The sequence below is a fragment of the Podarcis tiliguerta genome (assembly GCF_965153285.1).
Source record: "Podarcis tiliguerta genome assembly, chromosome: 7".
NCBI classification, from domain to species: Eukaryota; Metazoa; Chordata; class Lepidosauria; order Squamata; family Lacertidae; genus Podarcis; species Podarcis tiliguerta.
In genome coordinates this window covers 65,057,056-65,079,315 of record NC_139540.1, presented here as the reverse complement: position 1 = coordinate 65,079,315, position 22,260 = coordinate 65,057,056, and the positions used below count along the sequence as shown (strand labels likewise).

General features: G+C 43.2%; 1 protein-coding gene across 1 annotated transcript; it reads left to right on the top strand.

The window, feature by feature from the left end:
- Positions 1 to 6,469: 6,469 nt before the first annotated feature.
- LOC310682050 (serpin B3-like) lies at positions 6,470 to 20,007 on the top strand (the record flags this gene model as incomplete). The annotated part of the gene is made up of 7 exons (XM_083450295.1): positions 6,470 to 6,637; positions 10,230 to 10,340; positions 12,301 to 12,444; positions 12,652 to 12,769; positions 15,187 to 15,329; positions 16,899 to 17,060; positions 19,201 to 20,007. 7 exons carry the CDS (start codon positions 6,470 to 6,472, stop codon positions 19,591 to 19,593), a joined length of 1,239 nt encoding a protein of 412 aa, XP_083306421.1. The 3' UTR covers positions 19,594 to 20,007.
- Positions 20,008 to 22,260: the final 2,253 nt, after the last annotated feature.

Here is a 22,260-nt window from a genome sequence, read left to right as displayed (position 1 = left end):
ACCAGAGGGCCACATAACTGGAGGTACTGGAGCCAGCATGGTTTAGTGGTTAAGAGCGGTGCACTCATAATCTGGGTTCGCTTCCCTGCTCCTCCACATGCAGCTGCTGGGGACCTTGGGCTAGTCACATTTCTCTGAAGTCTCTCAGCCCCACTCACCTCACAGAGTGTTTGTTGTGGGGGAGGAAGGGAAAGGAGAATGTTAGCCGCTTTGAGACTCCTTCGGGATATCAAATCCCAAACTCCTCCTCCTCCTCTTCTTCTTCTTCTTCTTCTTCTACTACTACTACTGTATTTATATCTTCTTTTTAAAGTCACTTCAGCCTCAGATGTACCCCTACATTGTAAAAACTCCTCTAAGATAGTGAGGTTGCTGCTGAGATAACTACTTCAAAAAACCCTCCAATGATGCCACTAAGGCGGCGTAGTGCCTGTTTTGTTATTTAACTGTGCTACTTTCTGCTGATGGCTTCTGCTCCTGTGTTTTGAAATGTGCTTACCTATACGTCTCCAGATTGTCGGGAGAGAAGATACATCTTTAACTCATTAGCTATAATGCATACATTGTGAAATAGGGGCAGAATCGTATCTCTTATCATGATCACTGGACTCACAAAGGAGCACATGTGTCTGTTCGGAGAAGCTTGACTTTAATTATTATAAACTGCTCAGACATTGAGTAATACTTTAAGTGTACTGTAGGTCAATTTGTAACAGATTCACAATGAATTGCATCTTCCTAAAAGTCTGCCTGTTTGAGCTTTGGTCTTCATTTTTCTTACAGCTACCTGCCCTTCTTATTTTGTGCATCACCACCCTGCATCAGGGATCGGGGGAAAATCCACATTTAAAGTTCAGTTCACATTTAAAGACAAATCTGCACTTCTGCAAAGTGGAACCCAGCTGTCCTTCAGAATTCGCAGTTTCCTGAATTTTGCAGTGCAGTTCTCTGGCTGAGTGATATGTACAAAACTGCATACACTAGGGTATAGCCAGTGTGGTGTAGTGGTTAAGAGCGGTGGACTCGTAATCTGGTGAACCGGGTTTGCTTCCCCGCTCCTCCACATGCAGCTGCTGGGTGACCTTGGGCTAGTCACACTTCCCTGAAGTCTCTCAGTCCCACTCACCTCACAGAGTGTTTGTTGTGGGTAAGGGAAAGGAGAGTGTTAGCCGCTTTGAGACTCCTTTGGGTAGTGATAAAGTGGGATATCACATCCAAACTCTTCTTCTTCTTCTTCTTCTTCTTCTTCTTCTTCTTCGTCTTCGTCTTCGTCTTCTTCTTCAACATGCACATAAATACATATATTAGTGAAACCAGCATACAAAGACACACTGCATTAGGAATTTTTCACGAGGATTATTTATTTGTAAAGGGGGGGGGGGAATCTCACACTTATGTGGAAATGTGGAGAACAGAATTTAATATTGGAAAAATGAGAAAAGCCAAAATCAACAGATTTGCCCATCCCTATGGTTTCAAATTTTAAACTGTGACCCCTACTGTGTCCTTCCTCTGCTAGCCCCACACATTTGCTTGTACAGAATTCCGTGTGATCACATGCATGCAGTTCCTTGCCATTTTGAAATTCCCATTTGGCCTTGGGCCACTGGGTGACCTTGGGCCTGTCGCTGCCTCTCAGCCTAACCTACCTCACGAGGTTGTTGTGGGGGGTCAACCAAAAAGGGGGAGAACCATTTATGCCACCTTGCGCTCATTGGGGAAATAAGAGTGCTACAAATACAACAAACAAACAAATGTTTACAGGCCAGCCCAATCTCTGCTGAGTGGTCGCAAGAGATTCCAGGGGTCTTGGCACTTAACCAGGGTTTGAGATTCCTTGGGGAAAATGAGGCACAGAGCAGAAACATGGTTTATTCACAAAAATTTCCACCTGAGAATTGTGGAGGAGGCAGAGTTCACAGGATCTACATCCTAAGAGGGGCTTGGCCTTTCCAGCAGCATAGCATTGGATTTGGAGGGATCCTAAGTGCCATCTCTGTGTCTCTCTGTGACAGCCTGCTTCAGCCAGAATGTCTGCTGCCCTTCAGTCCCCGCATGGAATTCCGCCCACTTCCTGCTCCTCCTTCCCACTTCCTGCTCCTAAAACTTCTGTTGCAAAAGGACACCCTCACTCCCTCCTTTTAACCCTGGCAACCTCCCTCTGTCCCTGGCAGGGCCTTCTGCCTGGTTGATGACTTCCATTGAGAGGCTAATGGCTGTCCATCAGCACCATTGTTTCTCCAACGACCCACCACCACCAAGTTGGCCTCATGAGGAAGTTAAAAAGGTAAAGATAAAGGAGCCCTGACAGTTAAGTCCGGTCGCAGATGACTCTGGGGTTGTGGCGCTCATCTCGCTTTACAGGCCGAGGGAGCCGGCGTTTGTCCACAGACAGTTTTTCCAGGTCATGTGGCCAGCATGACTAAGCCGCTTCTGGTGAAACCAGAGCAGCGCATGGAAACGTCATTTACCTTCCCGCTGGAGTGGTACCTGTTTATCTACTTGCACTTTTTTGGCGTGCTTTCGAACTGCTAGGTTGGCAGGAGCTGGGACAGAGCAACAGGAGCTCACCCCATCACGGGGATTCGAACTGCCAACCTTCTGATCGGCAAGTCCAAGAGGCTCGGTGGTTTAGACCACAGCACCACCTAAATCCCAGCCTTTGCTAAATTCAGGAATATATGAGTTTTCTCCAATTCGGACACTTCACTGAATGCAGAGATTACGAGGAGTCTGCCCCCCCCCCATTTTATAATATAAATGCTGGCAGAAGGGCAGAGCTCTCCATTTCTCATCTGCCAGCAGACGTATTTCTCTCTCTCCATGTCTAGTTATCTTTGAGTGCTTAGTTACATGGCCCTACAGGACAATGCCATGCACATCACTTTTGTCTTCATAGTTTGTCTTATATCAGCCAACCAGCAGGCTAAATGCTAAACTTCCACTCTCTCCTTTAATTATCTGTGCAAGGCAAACATTTTGCCACTTTGCAGTTACACCACCCATCAACCTTTATACTCTTATTAGTACATGTTGCCACTGTAGCACTGCACCCATAATGGGGAGACAGAACTACTCTGAGGATGATAATATCTAGCATTTATATAGCAAATTTCAGGCTGTGAAAGCACTTTGCATACATTGACTTGTCAGTCATTACAATAGCCTTGCAGACAACAGGCAATTATCTCTATAACATCCACAGCAGAGGTGTGTGAGTGGGAGGAGGGGTGCAGATGAGACAATAGTGGTTTGGTAAAGGCAAAGGGTTCTTGACTCCAGGGGGATTTTAACCAGGGACCACCCAGTTCATGGCTTGCTTATACATTCCCACTCAGCAGACAATTTTGGTTATGGAAAAACCTTTGAGGAAGCACCTGACTTCTACTGTTAATGTATCAGCATAGGACACATTAGGAGAGATCAAGACTGCTAAAATTCTAATGAATTTTCAGAGAAGTTGAGTTTTTTTTTTAACTTTCATTGCTTGTTTTGAGGGTTGTTTTGAGGGTTGGCAAAGCCCCACCCTTATTCCAAATCCTCAGGTGTGAGTCAAGAATATCTAGGGAAGGTGATGAATGTGCTTGAGCCTCAATCTTCACTTACATCTTTTTCACCCAAGGCTGATGCTGCTTGCAGCACCAAGCCGTAGTGTTGCATAACATCATAAAACAACAGCAGTCACAAGACAGCCTGCAGTAGTTCCTAGAAAGCTCCAGAAACTGCTTTTTACACAATGCTGTGCACTTACAGTGCAACACTGATGATGTTCTATACAGAGGGTTTTGAACAGTGTTCTTTGTATTATCAGGGACCTTGGCAGGCAGGCTATCTCAGGCTCCCTCAACCTTGGCCCTCCAGATATTTTTGGCCTACAACTCCCATGATCCCTAGCTGGCAGGACCAGTGTCAGGGATGATGGGAACTGTAGTCTCAAAGCATCTGGAGGGCCGAGGTTGAGGAAGCCTGGGCTATCTGGAAGATGAGTTAACCAATCTCTGCTATTACTCATCTTCCACTGCAGCCCCTGGAGAGCGTCGAGAGTATTCCAGAATCAGGTGCATTGCTAGTTCACACAGGGCAATTATGAGGTCCAACAGACCTGATCAGTGCTCCATGTGAACATCAATTTTTGGCTTGTACGCCTAATTAAGCCCACCATATCTCCCCGAGCTATTTTGCACCTGACTTGCACCTAATATCACAAATGAAGCTATATGAGGTCAGGTGTGGGGCACACAGAAAGGGGGGTTTCAGGCATCTCTGATCATCAGCTCCTGCAAAGGCCTGTGCACAGCATTTTGCGAGCAAAATGATTAGTTGTTTGGCCTTCCATAGTGTGGTATACAGTGCTTTCAAAGCACTGACAACCAGCTGATTTTCAGGGCTTGCAAAACAAAGGTAGGCTCGTTCCTTATATTCCCTGCCTCCACATGCCAAATTTGAATGAAGTCAGGTGAACTTTTCTGCACAGCACGGTGCATAGGGCTTTGCAAGCCCCATTGATCAACTGGTCATTGAGCTTTGCAAAACCCAGTACACAGCACTATGAAAAAGAGGTTACCTGATATCATTGTGGCATCAGGGGATTGACAAGTGAGAAGCCCCACCTACACCTTGAACTTGGCCCAAGTGGAGGCAGGAAATGAGGATCCAGCTAACCAGCTTGATTGACTTCCCAACCCCCCTAGAAAAGGCTTTAGGAAGAGGTTGTTGAACTCTCAGCTCCCACCAGCTTGGACGATGATCAAGAATGATGGGAGATGTAATCCAACAACATCAGGAGGGCTATAGTTTCCCCATCCCTTCTCCATAATATGCATAGGAGTTCCATGGAATAAAGGCAATGAGGAAAGAATGACCAGAAGATCAAAAATGTGACAATCACTACGTCAGCCACATTAATTGTGAATGCCAACACCGAATCACTTGCAGACATTAAAGAATAGTTTCATAATATTGATTTTTGTGTGTGTGTTTTAATGCTTTCAAATTGTTGGAGTGTAAGGCTTCTGTGGGCGAGTTATAGATTCACCACGCATGTTAACTTTATACTTGTCTGCTCTGTACTCTAAATAAGATTCAGTGATGGCGATTATTACCAAGCATTACCATCAATGAACAAAATTTATTTTATGCCTCTTACACCAGCATAATTAGCCAGATTAAATTTCTATACTTCCTTAAAGATTTGTAGATGCAAGCTAGATCTGTGCCAGTGGAGGTGGAAGAGGATCATTATAAATGACCCCGGTCCATAGGAACACACATCACTCTCCATTAGACTCCTTGAAGGCAAGGTAAATGTCTATCCTTTTTGAGGGTGATTGAAATGCTGGATTAAGTTAAGGGGCTTTGCAAAAATAGAAGTTGCTAAAGAAATGGGTGGGGGAAGATGATCATTGCTAACATGCCTTGTGTCTGGCATTTTGGAGAAGGAGATTATGCTAACCCTAGTACTGCTTTTACTGCATCCCCCAGGACCTCCAGGTCTGGCTGGTTGGCTTTCCCAGCCCTTCCTAGGCCACACGGCTTCATAGATCTGCTCTTGCCTGGCTGAAATGCCTGGCCCTGGCTGCTGGTGGTATGTGGCCCCTGGAAGGTTGCCCATGGGAGAAAGTGACTCTTGGGCTGATTTTTTCTTTCTTTATCCATGCTCCATGCTACACCAACTCTCAAATGGTAGAGCTATTCCTTAGCGGTACTGCTGCTTCCTGTTAAAGTCCCCCCCCCCCCGACAGAAAGCAAACAAATATGTTAGGATTTTCTCCCCATCCTGCTGATTTCCTACATGCTGGGAGAGTGTTTCTTGGATGTCTGCATCCAGCCATTCAATTCCCACATCTGCATTCTGAGTTCAGGAAATGCTGCACCTCTTGATTCTGGTTGATTGCATAACCTGGTGCTTGGCTGCAAATGGTAATCTGTAATTTGTCAGTGGGTATATGTAACTTGGAGGGACTCGGGTGGCGCTGTGAGTTAAACCACAGAGCCTAGGACTTGCTGATCAGAAGGTTGGCAGTTCGAATCCCTGCGACGGGGTGAGCTCCCGTTGCTCAGTCCCTGCTCCTGCCAACCTAGCAGTTCGGAAGCACGTCAAAGTACAAGTAGATAAATAGATACCACTCCAGCGGGAAGGTAAACGCTGTTTCCGTGTGCTGCTCTGGATTTGCCAGAAGCGGCTTAGTCATGCTGGCGACAGCATGTACGCCAGCTCCCTCGGCCAATAAAGCGAGATGAGTGCAGCAACCCTAGAGTCGGTCACGACTGAACCTAATGGTCAGGGGTCCCTTTACCTTTACCTATATGTAACTTGTAAGAAATTTGGTGGAGTTTCTTTTTTTCACATCTTCATGCAGTGGAACCTTACAAAGAGATGCAATTCAGAAGCCACAGATGCTCTTTTTGTGATTCTTATTCTTCTTATTTCTCTTCTCTCTCCCCCCCCCCAGAACATTCAGATTTCACCATGACCACCCTCAGTGAGGCAAATGCTAAGTTTGCCCTAGACTTTTACCGCCAGGTGGTCCATGAGCACCCGTGCGAAAATGTCCTGTTTTCTCCTGCGAATCTCACAGCAGCAGTTGGCCTGCTCCTTTATGCATCTGGTTGTGATACAGCAGCTCATTTGGAAAAGGTAGGTATCAAATTGCACTGCTGTATTATTATTTTCATGCTTAGTTTGACAAGTGTGTGTGCATGTGTTGTAAATAAACTCAATAAAAAACAACAACAAATTGCACTGCTACACCCTTAGGAAGTCTATAGGAAGTCTTACATGTGCCACTTTAGTGTATTAATTGCCTTGTAAGTTGTACATCTTTTCCTTCCCAATATATATTATTACATTAAAAACAACAACCCACAAACTAACAACATCTGAAAAAGTGATTGAGTAGGTGCCCCAGATTTATAGTAGTAGCTATTTAGCAGTAGTAGCTATTTATTTCTTAATTGCCTTCCACAAATATTGCTCCAGGTGATGTACACAATTTTTTTAAAAATACATTTTAAAAGAGATGATAGCTCAGTTGGTAGAGCATGAGACTCTTGATCTCAGGGTCACGGATTTGAGCCCCACATTGGGTGAAAGATTACGCATTGCAAGGGGCTGGATTGCATGGCCCTGGTGGTGACTTCCAACTCTACAATTCTATGATTCTATATATGCACAAGCAATTTCACCTTCGATTATGCACTAGAGATACATTTTCCAACACTCTGAGCCAGCTGTCAGCAACCTTGCACCCTCCAGATATTTTGGACTTCAACTCCCATCAGACCCCAGCCATGTTTTTGTCATCCAAAACATCTGGAGGACACCAGGCCAGGGAAGATTTCAAAACAACAATAACATCCTATTTGTAATATTCACCCATTATATTCAATTTTTGGAGAGTAGCCATAGCTATAGTTAAGTGGTAGAGTACATGCCTTGCACACAGAAAGTCTCTTGTTATATACCTGGCATCTCCATCTTAAAAGGATAAGGTGGAAGGTTAAGGTAAGAGGTCTGCTTGACACCCTGGAGAACAACTGTCAGCCAGGGTAGACAACACTGGGGTAGATGGACAATCTTGACTCAGAACAAGGCATCTTCCTACATTCCTAGTCTTGCTACATTCAAGTATATTGTTGACGTGAATGAGCAATTGCACAATCCCAAGTAGAGCAAGTCAGCAACTGGTCTGAATACACATGACACAGCTCTGCTAGTAAGCTAAGCTAGTTTGGACCTGTACTCTGCTTAGGAGAAACGTATATGTTAGTCACTCTGAGGTCTTATGAAAGAGTATGCTCTACAGCTTCTACTGTTAGAAGATTAATTGAAATCCAAGGAAGAGGAGATCAAAATATTCAGTATAATGGGACAGACCTCCTGGATTGTGCTGCTTCAGGCTGCAAGGTGGTGGGGATAGGGATATCAGTTAGAAAATGAAGATATTAGAAGAAAGATCTATCTCTTTAATGGGGGAGGGGTAGTCATAAAAAACACATTATATTGTTGTTTCGTTCAATGGCTTCATTGTCTAAAAGAATACAAAGAATCTTATTATGAATGGTCTAAGCCAGGCTTGAAAAATGTGCAAGCCACTAAATCAAGGATAGCCAGTGTTGTTGGACTCCAACTTGCATCAGACCTAGTCAACATGGTCAATTGTCAGGGATGATGTGAGCTATAATATAACAACAGCTGTAGGACATTATATTTACTGTCCCCACACTGAGGGCTTATCCACACTTACTTTTCCTCCACGCTTTCCATACATGGTCTGTACCTTAAAGCTCCATCTGAGTGCCCTTACCTTTCTCTCTCTCCAGAGCTTTCCCCGTGAATTCCCACTCTTTGCCGCTGAATTGGAGCAAGTGGCAATACACAGAAAAAACGAATAGTTGTTTGCTCTGATTCAGCTTTAAAGAGCGGGTTTTCACGGGGAAAGCTCATGGGGCAATAAAGAGAGAGGGGAGCTAGGACACAGAATTTGTGCCTGGAAAGAGGGAGGCAAAATATATTTGTGGATAAGCCTGAGCCACATACAAAACATCAGTCATATATAGGGTGTCACTGGGGATGGGGTGCAGGGGGGGGGGGCTCAATAAAGTTCCCAAGGAGCAAAAGTGGGGAGGTTGACCTGTATCTCCCTGTCGAATGAATCAATTCTTCCGTAGTCTCAAAGAAAAGCACCCATGTGTATGCTTGTTTGGAAGAATCTTTATTTAGGGGAAAGAACAATATCTCTTCTGTAAGGATTTGGGTTCACATTTTATCTTTCCCACAGTTAATGAACTAACTAGTATTGTCTCAATGTTTACTTCCATGACTGAATTCCATTCTCTTACAATTCCATTCTAGATACTTCACTGGGATGAACTTAAAGAGTGCGGAGCTCCAGTAGGGAGAAGATATTTCGGGACAAGAAGAAGCTATGGTCGCTTGGAAGACAGACTAAGAACTCCTTTATATTTTCGTACCTCTCCAACAGTGGTATTTCTTTATTTAACTTTCTTGTATTTTGCTTGAATTAGACCAGTAGCTCAAAGTATTCAGTAGTTTGGGAAACAAGCAACGCATAGTCAATTGACTAACAATTATATAATTGTTTTAATGAACTTTTTGCTGCTGTTTGCTTTATTTATATGCTATTCTGGTAGATATAGTGATTGCAATGTTTATTGTTTTTAATGCTATTGTGATTATTGTGAGTTGCTTTGAGCTAAACCGGTTGCTGGAAAAGCAGTATACAAATATTATATCAAATATAGGGGAGAAGGGAATGTTGCCAGTTTAGTTGGGGGTAAAATCACACGCAGCAGAGGGTTAGGACTGGGGATACATCTGAGGAGCTGTGCAGACAGCCTACAGTCAGGAAAACCGAAGGCAATAGATGGAGAAAGAGATATTTAAAAGAAAAGTGGATACAGAAAAAGCAAAGGGCACAGAAGAAAGGGAACTGTGGCAAGAAGAGGCTGACCAGAGAAGGGAGTTCTCTACAACTTCACAAGAAGATAAGGATGGGGATGTTCTGCTATGTGGGGAAGGAAAATGGAAAGCTAAGCAGACAGTGGCAGGGAAAGCTATGGTGCTGTTGAAATCTTTAAGTTGCGGGTTCACACATTTCAGAAGTTATTCATCTGATTTATGGAGGGCAGTGACAGAGGTTGGGTGACCATGCTCTTCTCCACTCTCTCAAACAATTCCAGTTGTGTGTGTTGGGCGGGAGCATGCACTAATTAGAATGTGTCAAGGGGTCTATCGAGAAGAGATCATAGAATCATAGAATCATAGAATCATAGAGTTGGAAGAGACCACAAGGGCCATCGAGTCCAACCCCCTGCCAAGCAGGAAACACCATCAGAGCACTCCTGACATATGGTTGTCAAGCCTCTGCTTAAAGACCTCCAAAGAAGGAGACTCCACCACACTCCTTGGCAGCAAATTCCACTGTCGAACAGCTCTTACTGACAGGAAGTTCTTCCTAATGTTTAGGTGGAATCTTCTTTCTTGTAGTTTGGATCCATTGCTCCGTGTCCGCTTCTTTGGAGCAGCAGAAAACAACCTTTCTCCCCTTCATAGATGATTCCTATGAAGGGGAGAATGCATCAACTTGCTCTGTGTTTTCTTGGGGAGGGCCTCTGCACACTGCTTAATAGTTTGTTTTGCCATACTACATTAAATAGACAGCATTTGACATTCCACTGAACACAGCAGTGCTTTGCTTTCATTTTAGGGTCTTCGCTCTCATGATATTAAAGAAGGGTTGCGTCTAGGAGCAGCTCCACGTGGCAGTCCTACAGACAGCAGGCAGAGACCTGAATCTCCATGTTGTCCTCAACATGAGGTAATGGACCCAAACTGGGAAATGTAAGAGAATTAGTTGAGCTGTAAGAGCTAGTAAGACTTGATATCATGTGTAGCTCCTAACAGCACAATCCTAGCATGTTACTCAGAAGTCAGGATGGAAGGGTGTGTCAATTTCAGTTCTCCCAGCTTCTCATTTTTCCAATCTTAAATTCAGTTCGCCACATTTCTGCAAAAAATGCATTTTATAGATTTTAAAAGCCTCATAAAAATTCTTCAACATTTTAGTGCAAATTTCTCCTAATAAACACATCTTTGCATGCAGTTTTTAAAAGGTTTTTATTTATATTTTCCAAATTTATGCATTTCATTAGTTTTCCAATCAATTTAACATTTCCAAATTTTGACTTCCTCCCCCTCTTTCTGCAGTTGCTTAAACAGCCTGACTCCCTCCCTCGGCAATCTTCGCAGAGCTGTGGCCCAATGGTTGCCAGTGGCTTGAATTAATTAATTTTATAATGAATGATTTTAGAGTGCTGTTTGTGCTGTACTTTTGTACTGTTTTATTGTTGTTAGTCGCCCTGAGCCTGGCTTTGGCTGGGGAGGGCGGGATATAAATAAAATTTATTATTATTGTTATTATTATTAATATCTTCTGCATATCCAGTTTCATTTAACTTGCTCATTTATTTATCTACTGTAAATATTTACTCTAAAAAAAATTACAGGTTATTACATTAATCCTGCTAATGCTTTTATTTGTTTACAATTTATATGTAAATATTCACTAAACCATTTCCATTCTTTTATAAAAAGTTTGTTATCTTTGCATGCAGTTTTGACTGATATATGCATCTTTGCAAGCAATTTCTCCTATTACAATGCATTTATATGCTATATTCACCTATATGTTCATATTTATGCACAGTATCCCCTAATATATGCCTTTTTAAAAACACTCTTTCATTGGAGAAATGCACCACAAAATTCAAATAAGTGTGAATTTCAAAGGATGGTTATGAACCCACCAGGTACCCCTAAGAAAACCACTCTTTCCCATCAGCAATACAGAGCAAACCCTTGCAGGGTTATTTTTACTTTGTTTTTTATGTCTATTTATAGCCCTTATAGTTTTCTGGTTTTATAATTTTGTGGTTTTATTTTATGATTTTGATCATTTGTACTTTTTATAATTGTGATAACAAAACAGTTTGTTGTAAGAAGTGCAAAAATAGTATGTGCTGTTCTTTGAACACTTGGTGTAGTGGTTAAGAGCAGTGGATTCGTAATCTGGTGAACCGGGTTCGATTCCTCGCTCCTCCACATACAGCTGCTAGGTGACCTTGGGCTAGTCACACTTCTCTGAAGTCTCTCAGCCCCACTCACCTCACAGAGTGTTTATTGTGGGGGAGGAAGGGAAAGGAGCTTGTTAGCTGCTTTGGGTTATCAAATCCAAACTCTTCTTCTTCTTGACAAAATGCTGAGTATTAGTACTATTAAGTGTGAGAAATTGAAGAAACGTGCAGCACAGGTTCAATAAAGAATGAGTGATTCCAGGTCTCCTGTACAGTAGCCCCTTCAATATCTTCTATGGGTGGAAGTCAACCACATTTTACTGAGAGCAGACCCATTGAAATTAATGAGAAAGACTATTAGGTCCTTAAATGTCAATGAGTATACTCTGAGTAAAACTTAGTTGAATACCAACCTGTGTAATAGACTCTGTAGAGAAACATCCAAAGCAGTTGAAGATGTTAATCAAGCAGCTTTAATTGTGAAGAGATTGGGAACAATTAACCATGTGCCCCGGACATGATTGACACATACCTGGGCATCCTTTGATTTCTAATTCCTTGGTTACTCTCCACAATATGTGTGAACTGGCTCCATTGAAACATCTGCATTTGGTATAATAATAAGTTACATTAAGCAAGTGATGAACACACAGAGCTCAGATGTTTAGATGTATGATATAATGACATTAGTTTTGTTCCTTGAAGGTGCCTGATTATGAGTGTGAGAAACCCGCAGCAGTCCATACTGCTTTCCACAGAATCCTTGCAGAACTCAATAAGCCCAGCACCAACTATGAGCTGAGCTTTGCCAACCGGCTCTATGGAGACGAGTCCATTGCTTTCCTTCAGGTAATTTCTGGACGGTTCATTATGTGGTCCAACTTTCAAAGAGTAGTGTCATATCTCCAAAACAGTTTGGTACAAATGCTTTAGCTGGTTTGCTATTATTCAAAACCTGGATAAATTGATAATGTTTGTTGTTAGTTGTTTAATTCCAGACACACAGAGAAAGAACTTTTAGTAATGTGTTAAATAATTATTCCTGTTTTCATACAGAAATTCCTGTACTGTGCTCTGAAACTGTACTTGACTGAGGTGGGTGGAGCTGACATTCACAATGACCCAGAAGAAGTCCGAAGGCTGATAAACCTTTGGGTTGAAGTCCAGACACATGGTATTATTATAAAGTGGGGTTTTTTGGGGGGGTTGGAGTAAGCTGTATGCCTGCAAGACCCTTCTCATTCCTGGATCCAGCAAGTGTTAACATCTAAGCAAGGATTCAAACTCGTGGAATAGCTCGGTTAGCTTCTTGGTGAACTAATAGCCAAAGTAAAGGTAAAGGTAAAGGGACCCCTGACTGTTAGGTCCAGTCGTGGCTGACTCTGGGGTTGCTGCGCTCATCTCGCTTTATTGGCTGAGGGAGCTGGTGAACAGCTTCCGGGTCATGTGGCCAGCATGACTAAGCCGCTTCTGGCGAACCAGAGCAGTGCACGGAAACGCCATTTACCTTCCTGCTGGAGCGGTACCTATTTATTTACAGTGGTGCCCCTCAAGACGAATGCCTTGCAAGACGGAAAACCCTCTAGACGAAAGGGTTTTCCGTTTTGGAGGTGCTTCGCAAAACAAATTTCCTATGGGCTTGCTTCGCAAGACGAGAATGTCTTGCGAGTTGCTGCGATTTTTTTTCGCTCCCCACCCCCTTTTTCTAAGGCACTAAGCTGCTAATAGCCTTTTAGCAGCTAATCCGCTAATCCCTTAAGCCTTTAATAGCCGCTAGTAGCCGCTAAACCGCTAATAGCGCTAATCCGCCAATCCGCCAATCCGCTAATGGGGTTGCAGTTCGAAAGCACAAAGTGCAAGTACAGTGGTGCCTCGCAAGACGAAAAAACCGCTAGACGAAGAGACTCACGGAACGGATTCTTTTCGTCTTGCGAGGCACCATTGTACTTGCACTTTGTGCTTTCGAACTGCTAGGTTGGCAGGAGCAGGGACCGAACAACGGGAGCTCACCCCGTCATGGGGATTCGAACCGCCGACCTTCTGATCGGCAAGCCCTAGGCTCTGTGGTTTAGACTACAGCACCACCCGCGTCCCTTCATAGCCAAAATATAGACTGCTAAAATAACAAAGGAAGTGACTCTGTGCCAGACAGCAAATGGGTGTTAGAAAGACAAAGGCCAGAGTTGAGAGGGGAGTTATGTTAGCTAAAAGTTAGAATCAGGTGGCTGGGAAGCCACAGAGACAGAGACATGCCTGATTTCTGTTTTAATCCAAGACTGCTACTATGGGGGAAGTAAGGCCCCCTTGGGGTGTTAATGCTATGAACCCGTACATTGCAGGCTCAGGTTGTGTGTGTGTGTGTGTATATATATATATATATATATATGTGTGTGTGTGTGTGTGTGTGTAAATAAACCATAGCTCATAAAGGCACCACAGTCTCCGCTGTCCCTCATTCTGAGAAAACCCGAACCCTGGATAAGTGCCTGGAACCCCTGGAATCTTGCACCACTTGGAGACTGGTTTGGCATGCAATAGTATGAATAACTTGTGATCTGATGCCATCCCTTTGAAGCTAAGTGTATTAGCACACACTACAGTTAATGCGAGGGATGCGGGTGGTGTTGTGGTCTAAACCACTGAGCCTTGGGCTTACTGATCGGAAGGTTGGCGGTTCGAATCCTCGCTATGGGGTAAGCTCCCATTGCTCGGTCCCTGCTCCTGTCAACCTAGCAGTTCGAAAGCACATCAAAGTGCAAGTAGATAAATAGGTACCGCTCTGGCGGGAAGGTAAACGGCGTTTCTGTGCGCTGCTATGGTTCGTCAGAAGCAGCTTAGTCATGCTGGCCACATGAACCGAAAGCTGTCTGAGGACAAATGCTGGCTCCCTCGGCCTATAGAGCAAGATGAGCGGCGCAACCCCAGAGTCATCCACGACATGATCCTAACGGTTAAGGGTACCTTTACAGTTAATGTAGTAGCAAGTATTTGCTTAGTTAGTATACTTTGTATATTAGCAATAAAAAGAAATCCAAGTTTGCAGGTTTTATTTCCCTTAAGCAAATAAATGATTGTCTCTTCCTGAAGACATTAATGTTTCCTGCAATCCCATTGGTATATGGCTGGGCATGATGTCTTTTCCAGACTGAAACCTTCTTTTAATTTTTAATGGGTCCATATGCCTAAGCCTTCTCATATTTATTATTTGTGCCGCACCATCAATGTGCAGGACACTTTACAGGGTGACGTAAGCAAATAGATAGGTCCTTGCCTCAAAGAGGTCACAGTGCAAGGTCACATCCCATATTTGACTAAATGGTTGTGTCGGCAGAAGCCAGCAAAATGCTTCCTGTGATGCAATAGGACTTTCTCCCTCTCCTCCCTACCATGTGCCCTTGTGCCCTTTCCAAATCTCCTTTAAATCTGCAATATGCTTAAATGTATGGTATGGATGTGATCCCAATGTAAACATCTGTGAAGGAGGCAACAGACATGGGTGACTCATCCTTGGTAACAAGGGATGAATGTGAGCCTTCTTTCCTGTACTACCAATAAACTACAGAAGGCCTTACTCCCAACGTTGTTTTAAAGGTAAAATCCAGGATCTTCTCCCGAAGGACAGCTTTGATTGTCTCGCTCAACTTCTGCACGTGAACGCTCTCTACTTTAAAGGGCAATGGGATGTGAAATTTGACAAAGAACTCACCAGAGTAGATAGATTCTACTTGACTGAGGTAAGTTCCAGAAATATACCTGTTCCAGAAATACAGCTAGAGCTTTGTATTTCCTTCTGCTCTAAATGTTTTCAGAGCAAGAAGAGGACTCTAAGAAATGGTGTCTATGTGGCACCATTGCTGGCTTCAGGTACTTTTCAAAGGTTGCTCAAGCTCTGTTGGAACAACGGGGTCTTTATGAGCTACAAAGGAATAATGCAACATAAACTGCTCAACCTGGTTTCAAAGAAGATTCAACCACCACTTTCTTTGTTGGTCATATGAGTTGGGAAGGAGAATATAAAACTGGTTCTATATTGTTTTCTGGGATTTTCTAGCTCTGCAGAATTCTTTTGTTTTTAAACAAGAGAACAAGTTAACAAAGGAAGGTGCAAGAGCTTTAAAGTTTCCTTGTTTCTAGACCAACTCATAAGCAGATCTTGGTGGTGAAGACTACAGTGTATTAACCATCCTAGCCCACCATTGTAAAAAGTGCCTGTATCAGCTCATAAGCTGCACTCACAGTTTCAGTTTCTGTTGCCAGCAACTCCCTTCTGTATGTCCTTTTTCTCTGTAAGGCTCTTGTAAAATTCTTGTTGGTTGCACAACATCTGTGTGGCCTTTTCGAATAACAGTCAGCCTCTGTTGTTTATCTCTAGTACAGGGGTAGCCAACAAGGCGCCTTCCAGATTCTGTTCGATTCTTAACCCCCTGTGACCTCAGGTAGTCAGGGATGATAGGAGTTGTAGTCCACAACATCTGGAGGGGAACACTGGTTCTTTTCCACGTTACTCAAATCTCGATTGCTTCTGTACATGAAGTTTACATGTTTAGTCATGATGGCTAAAAGCCACAGGTAGACCTATCTTCCATGATATTGGTCCACTTCTTTTCAAACACCATATAAAATAGTCACTGTCCTATCATTGTGTGACAATGATGTCTGTGAATTTAGTAATGTGGTATATGAGTAAATATTTAAGAAATTTCTTCTGATCCTACTGCCAATCAATTTAATCGGATGGGTCTATGTCAGGCTTCCTCAACCTTGGCCCTCTAGATGTTTTTGGCCTACAACTCCCATGATCCCTAGCTAGCAGGACCAGTGGTCAGGGATGATGGGAATTGTAGTCCCCAAAACATCTGGAGGGCCAAGGTTGAGGAAGCCTGGTCTATATTCTAGAAGAGTGGTTCCTGAGCTTTTTCTCCCACAGACTACTTGAAAATTGCAGAGTCTTGGTGGGCCACCTATTGATTTTTCTGCCTGTTGTATCTATTGCATTGATCTGTGCATAAACATTTCAGTTGTTGTTTTTCCCCAACCCACCCAATTTAACTAAGAACAAGAACATGCATAGGGAGACCAGGCAATTGTTGCTTGTGATTATAAGTTATTATGTGACTGGTGAAATTTTCACATGATTTGAATTTGTCAGCATCTTGAGCTAAACAGGTGTTTTGAAACTCTAAAAGGATTTCCATGTGTCTGAACTGGTAAGCTTGAATATGTCATTTCAGAGTTTTCTGCAGATCAGTTACTAAGAGCACAAAGATGAGTTGACTTTCTGTTTTCCTTCATATTTCTCACAGGACATTTGCACAAATGTGCAGCTGATGTACCGGAAGGGCCAGTATAATATCGGCACAATTGAGGGATGTGATGTGCAGATGCTTGAGATTCCCTATAGAAACAATGAGCTGAGTTTGTTCATATTGCTGCCCAGAGACTGCAACCCTGAATCTCTTCAACAGGTGACATTCTGATGATTCCTCCCCCTTCCCATAGGGCTAACATCTCCTTTACAAACAGGTTCTGAAACTAAAGTTGCTTGTAGCACTGACAAAACCAAAAAGCAAAGCCCCTCATTTTTGTACCAGGCTTGGCAATCCAGAGGATTCCTATTGCTTGCCAGCTGTAGGGCTTGTTGTTGTCTTCCCCTGTTGTTGTCCAGACCTGAAGAGGGCTCTGGGGCCTGAGCACACACATCCTTTATAGCCCACTAAGCCAGGTCACAGTTTATGGTTCAAGTTTGAGAGTTAGGAAGATAGGTTGGCATCAGTGAAGTGCTTCCACTAGCCCAAGGACTTTGGATTTCACAAAGGAGGAGAGGGAGGAGAAGTTCAGTTGCAGAAACAGAGGTCATTGCACAAGCGGAAGCACGTCACTGATGCCAACTGTGGCGATCACACAGGGTCCCCGGACGTTTGACGGTCTATTGATCCCTGTGCCTCCACTGTGATTGCCTCTTGGCTGCCACCAACCCGTTTCTCTCCGGTACGCACGGAGTCCAGGCAGTTGTTAACATTAAACCAAATAAATAAGTTTATTTTATAGGCATGAACAAGCTTATGGTTTCAGTTATTTTTTCTTGGCAGTTTCTTAAGCTTAGTTTCTTTTACTGTCCTGTACGTTCCTAACAGCAGAGGGCCTTCTGGGTAGTGGCGCCCGCCCTGTGGAATGCCCTCCCATCAGATCTCAAAGCGATAAACAACTACCTGACATTCAGAAGACATCTGAAGGCAGCCCTGTTCAGGGAAGTTTTTAATATGTGACATTTTAGTGTATTTTTCATCTTTGTTGGAAGGCGCCCAGAGTGGCTGGGGAAACCCAGCCAGATGGGCGGGGTACAAATAATAAATTATTATTATATTATTATTATTAACAACTTCAAACTGATTATCCCAACTATCTTTCTGACTCCACCTAACAATTCCTCTCACTCTCTCACAACACAACTCAACCAACCCACAGACTTATTCTCCCTCTTTCTTCTCCAACGCTCAACTCTCAACTGACTTCCACACAACTCCGACTCTAACTCTAATTCCTCCTATCAGTTTCTCTCTGGCCAATCACATCACACTCGTTTAACTCTTTCCTTATGACCCACCTAGGAGGCAAATGCCACACCAACCTATGTTCCTAACTCTCAAACCCATGTAAAACTGCCTTCAACCAGGCCAGGTGATTTATCCAGCATTGCCTACTCAAGCGTGGCAGTGTTTCAAATGCATCATATACTATACAGTGGTACCTTGGGTTAAGTACTTAAATAAGTTCCGGAGGTCCGTTCTTAAACTGAAACTGTTCTTAACCTGAAGCACCACTTTAGCTAATGGGGCCTGCTGCTGCTGCCGCGCCGCCAGAGCACAATTTCTGTTCTCATCCTGAAGCAAAGTTCTTAACCTGAAGCACTATTTCTGGGTTAGCGGAGTCTGTAACCTGAAAGCGTATGTAACCCGAAGTACCACTGTACTGGAGATGCCAGCGATTGAACTTGAGAGCTTCTACACTCAAAGGGCAAGCTCTATCACTGAGCTGTGGTCACTGAGTTCTTGTTACACATTTCCTACACTTCCAGCTGCAGTCAGTGTGAACCCTCCCAAGTTGGCTGCTGCTCAGTTATCAAATTATTTTACTTTTACCACCCTCCAACTGCGGTACCCCTGCTGTGCCACCCCTGCTCCTAACTCCAGTACAAAGTCTCTCTTCTGGACCAATTTAGCTGTGGTCTGAGGTAAATGGACCCAGCACAACCAGGGAATTGCAAACTGGTCCCACCAACTTTGAGACTCTAGAAATGTCAGAAGGCATTTGACTGTTTATAAATTTCAACCTAGTATGAGCAGCCCCCGCCTGGCTGGTGTCATGTCATGTTACAAATTATGCATCCGTTGAATCTCAAATGTCAGTATGACATTTTTGAAACAACTGAAAAATAATTAGGGGTACAATGTGCTAGGAAAATACTCTTGTTTCAATGTTCGTTGCCAAATTTATGTCATGCTGTTATCTCCTATCAAAAAGCTCATTTTACAATGATATCTGAATCTAGTTTCTTTTATTGATCAGTGTATCAATCACGTCACTGTCATTTCTTTGCACCTCCAGCTGGAAGACGGACTTAGCTACGACCAACTGCTCAACTGGTCCTGCATTCTGAAGCCAGAAGAAGTTGAGGTGGTTATCCCTAAATTCAGCTTAGAAAAGAGCGTCGAAGTTAATGCATACTTAGACCTGTCACCTCTGACTGATCCCGAGAAAGCAGATTTATCTGGCGCAACCACAACAGAAGGTGTGGCTCTGACTCTGCTTGTCCATGATACTTTCATCGAGATTGATGAGGAGGGCGGTGAAGAAGCAGAGGCCCCCGCTTGCCCAAGAGATAGGCGTCCACATCAGGAACCAAAGGCATTCCTGGCTAACCATCCTTTCTTGTATTTTGTCCTGCACAAATGCACCCAAAGCCTTATTGCCTTTGGCAAATTTGCTAGACCAGAATAAGTAGCACTCTAGTGGCTGGCAATAAAACTGATATAAGCACAACACAGCTACAGTACAGTGAGAGGTAGACAACATGAGACATTTGGTGCCAGGAATTCCTTTTATAACAGGGTTTGAAACCTAGCAGGTCTTAATCCAGAATAAAACATCTAATATCCTAATCTCCTTCTCCCCCCCCCCTTAACCCTTTTTATATGCTAATATTTACATGGCTGCTGGCAAAAAGCTCTTGAAAACTGCTGGACGTTTTGCTAATCTTTTAGGGTGACCTTTGTCAGCTGGATTAGAATTGTTGCTTGTGCAAGACTTTTCTCATAAATTCCCCTACCAAAAAGAAGCATTGTCACTGTGTTCAGTGCGAGTAACATTTTTCTGTACCACTGATTCTTAATAAAAGCAAGCATTCAAATAAAACATTGCTGTCTCTTTTTCTTCAGAGATGTATGTTTCACTCAGTCAAACATGCTGATGGCCCTACCAAGTAGGGCCAGCCATGCTTTTCTTTTTTCTTTTGGTACTTAGGCAAATCTTTGGTTTTCCCCAAACCTGCTGAGTCCTCGGAAATCTGCCCCCTGCCTTGCAGGTCTTTCCCACCTGGCCTGGGAGGGCGGGGTTCTGGTTGACTCCAGCTACAAAAACTGAGTCTGCTGAACTCTTGGGCTGGGATGTTGTTTAGGAGGTTTTGCTGGGGAAAGTTGTTGCTGATATTATTATTTTTGTATCTTTATTTTACAGCTTATAATTTATGTGCAACATGTTTGATTTGGTTGTGTATTTTTTGATGTTTTACTGATTGTTTATGACTACTTTTGTTATGCTGTAATTATGTATTTTCTCATGTTGTAAGCTGCCTTGGGCATGGTTTGAAGCACGGAAAGACTGCATACAAATAAAAAGGATGTATTATATATGTATGATTCCTCCCTATTGTGTGGGTACAGCGCCATTTTGGCTACATATGAATCCACATTCTGCAAATGAGTTTCCTATTAGAATACAAGATTCTTTAAAACTGGAGAACAGTATGCAAGAGGTCCGATTCATACATGGCCCTTAGAAATGGGAGTGGATGTACCTCAGATCTCAGCATGCAAGGCGGAAACATGTTCTTCTTAACATGCACATCAGAAGGTCTGTATTTTCTCACATATGGTTGCATTTCTACATTATGGGAACAGTTAAAGAACTGCAGGTGAAGACCAGTAATTCTGAAGACAAGACCAAGCATACTTTCAAGTAACAGTTCATTAAATGAAAGGACAATAACAGGAAGAAGATCTGATGGTGCTGTCATGGGAACTGGCCAATAAATGCCCCATGACAAGAGTGGGCAGACCTCAAGCTTCTCAGGTCTACTTTGTTTAAGAACTTCGAAAATTACAAGCCAGAGCCAGGCACAAAAAGCACACAGGTAGAACTACAGAACTGGATGCCTCTGAGGACATTCCGAGGAATTTAAACTCAACTCACAGTCCTATCTCTTAATAGTTAATCTCTGGTTACCCTATATTTGGCAATCTAATCTGAGGTGGTGGAGGGGAAAGGGTACCATATTTAAACAGTTGGGAGCCAGTGTTTGGATTCAGCTAAGTCTCACTCAGAGCAGACCAACTGAAACGAATGAACCTACCCTAATCATGTCCACTATATTCAATAGATCTACTGTGAGTAGGACTTGCATTGGGCACCACTCAGGATCATTTGCATATCTATTAAATACAATCCAGAGATCAATGAGTAGATCCTGATCTGCCATCTGCCCATCCTTGCTCCGTGGTATTATTTGCAGAACCATAGGAAACACACCATTCCAAATTCAATACAGTGTATGCGTGTGAACACGTTCAGCCTCATGAAACTTTCCAGCTAGGAAAATGTGACTTTCCTGCAAGACACATGCTAGCTGTCTAAAAGAAGAAGAAGAAGAAGAGTTTGGATTTGATATCCCGCCTTTCACTCCCTTTAAGGAGTCTCAAAGTGGCTAACATTCTCCTTTCCCTTCCTCCCCCACAACAAACACTCTGTGAGGTGAGTGGGGCTGAGAGACTTCAGAGAAGTGTGACTAGCCCAAGGCCACCCAGCAGCTGCATGTGGAGGAGCGGAGGTGCGAACCCGGTTCCCCAGATTATAAGACTACCACTCTTAACCACTACACCACACTGGATCCTTGGATTCCCTGTTACAATGGTGGGGGGGGGGGGACCTAATGTGTCATATGCTTCCTAAATTCTTTAAACACTGTTGGGAATGAATGTGTGTGTGTGTGTGTGTGTGTGTTTGTGTAGAGAGTCAGGTGTACTACCTGAAGAGCCCATATGTTTTTCAGGAAATCTCCATACAGTCTCAAAGGGATGCTTCACTGAGAAACATGATTTGATGATAATCTATGTGTGAAAAATAATAATGGATGGAACACAGGAGGAAGTGTATCCTATCTAGACAGTAGACAAAATCATGCACGCATTCAATTTGCATATTTAGTAGCTACAAAGGGAACACTTTTAAATTTGCATCTTTGGCTTATTTCCTGTCACTTATTCACCACCAAATCTATTGCACAGCATCCCCCCCCCCCCCCCCGGTTTGTGGATGCAGAACAACTTTTTCTTAGATTTTGCATGCATAGAGTTTGGTAAGTTTACATCTACATTGGAAAATTGCATTTAT